Raw genomic sequence first — 1,182 nt, 5'->3', positions numbered from 1 at the left:
TCAAAACTTTTTCCTGCTCAGGGTCTTTCTCAGAGCAAGTTTAACATCCTTGTTCCTCAAGCTGTAGATTAAGGGGTTCATCATGGGGACCACATTGGTATAAAAGACAGAAGAGATCTTTCCCTCATCCATAGACTGAGCAGAAGAAGGCTGGAGATACATAAATGCACCTGATCCAAAAAACAAAGAAACAGCAATGATGTGGGAGCTGCAGGTGGTGAAGGCTTTGGACCTGCCCTCAGTGGAGCTGATGTGGAGGATGCTGGAGAGGATGAAACCATAGGAGACAAAGATGGTGAGGCTGGGCACAATGATGTTGATGCCCACCACAATGAACACCACCAGCTCATTGACACGGGTGCTGGTGCAGGAGAGCTGGAGCACAGGGAGGACGTCACACAAATAATGGTTGATGGTGTTGGCATCACAGAAAGTCAGTCTCAGCAGGCATCCAGTGTGTGCCATGGAACCAGAAAAGGCCATCAAGTAGGAACCAAGCATAAGGCTGGAACACACCTTAGGGGACATGGCAGCATTATACAAAAGTGGCTTGCAGATGGCCACATAGCGGTCATAGGCCATTGATGTCAACACATAGCATTCAGAAATACCAAAGAAAGAGAAAAAAAAGAACTGGGTCAAACACCCCATGTAGGAGATAATGTTCTTCCTTGATAAGAAATTCATCAGCATTTTGGGTGTAAACACAGAAGAATAGCAGATGTCTATGAAGGATAAATTAAACAGGAAAAAGTACATGGGGGTGTGTAGGTGTGAATTCAGTCCAATTAGAGTTACCAGGCCCAAATTTCCTAACACAGTGACCATGTACATTACTAGAAACAAGAAGAATAGGGGCAGCTGGAGATCTGGCTTGTCTGTTAATCCCAACAGAATGAATTCAGTCACAAAAGAGCCATTTCCAAAAGCCATTCTTTTCCAAGTGATCTGTGAGCACAGAGAAAAAGGGTTTACATTACAGGAAAGCTGAGATCTTCCCAAAATATTTCCTCCTACAGGAAGACATAGGGGCAGGAAATATCTGAAAATAAACAAATCATAGCCTGTAAAATCTGCCTTTACCAATATCACGATACCAAGTGACACTAATTCTCTCTTTATTAGAGCCTTTTATAAGATCAATGTAACAACGGATCACAAAATGGGACAGCAAAGGGAAGG

The 1,182-nt window shown here is 43.3% G+C and overlaps 1 protein-coding gene across 1 annotated transcript; it reads right to left on the bottom strand.

Annotated features, from left to right (window-relative positions):
- LOC108388136 (olfactory receptor 8B3-like) lies at positions 1-942 on the bottom strand. The gene has a single exon (XM_037000903.1). The coding sequence runs from the start codon at positions 931-933 to the stop codon at positions 1-3; it is 933 nt and encodes a 310-aa protein (XP_036856798.1). The 5' UTR covers positions 934-942.
- Between the last annotated feature and the right edge of the window lie 240 nt (positions 943-1,182).

The sequence above is a fragment of the Manis javanica genome, chromosome 6, assembly GCF_040802235.1.
Source record: "Manis javanica isolate MJ-LG chromosome 6, MJ_LKY, whole genome shotgun sequence".
In the NCBI taxonomy this organism is placed as follows: domain Eukaryota; kingdom Metazoa; phylum Chordata; class Mammalia; order Pholidota; family Manidae; genus Manis; species Manis javanica.
Note: the sequence above shows the minus strand (reverse complement) of the source record. Positions and strands in the feature narration are given on the sequence as shown.

Coding starts and splice junctions, on each gene's coding strand:
- LOC108388136 (XM_037000903.1), bottom strand. CDS start 933: ATGGCTTTTGGAAATGGCTCTTTTGTGACTGAATTCATTCTGTTGGGA.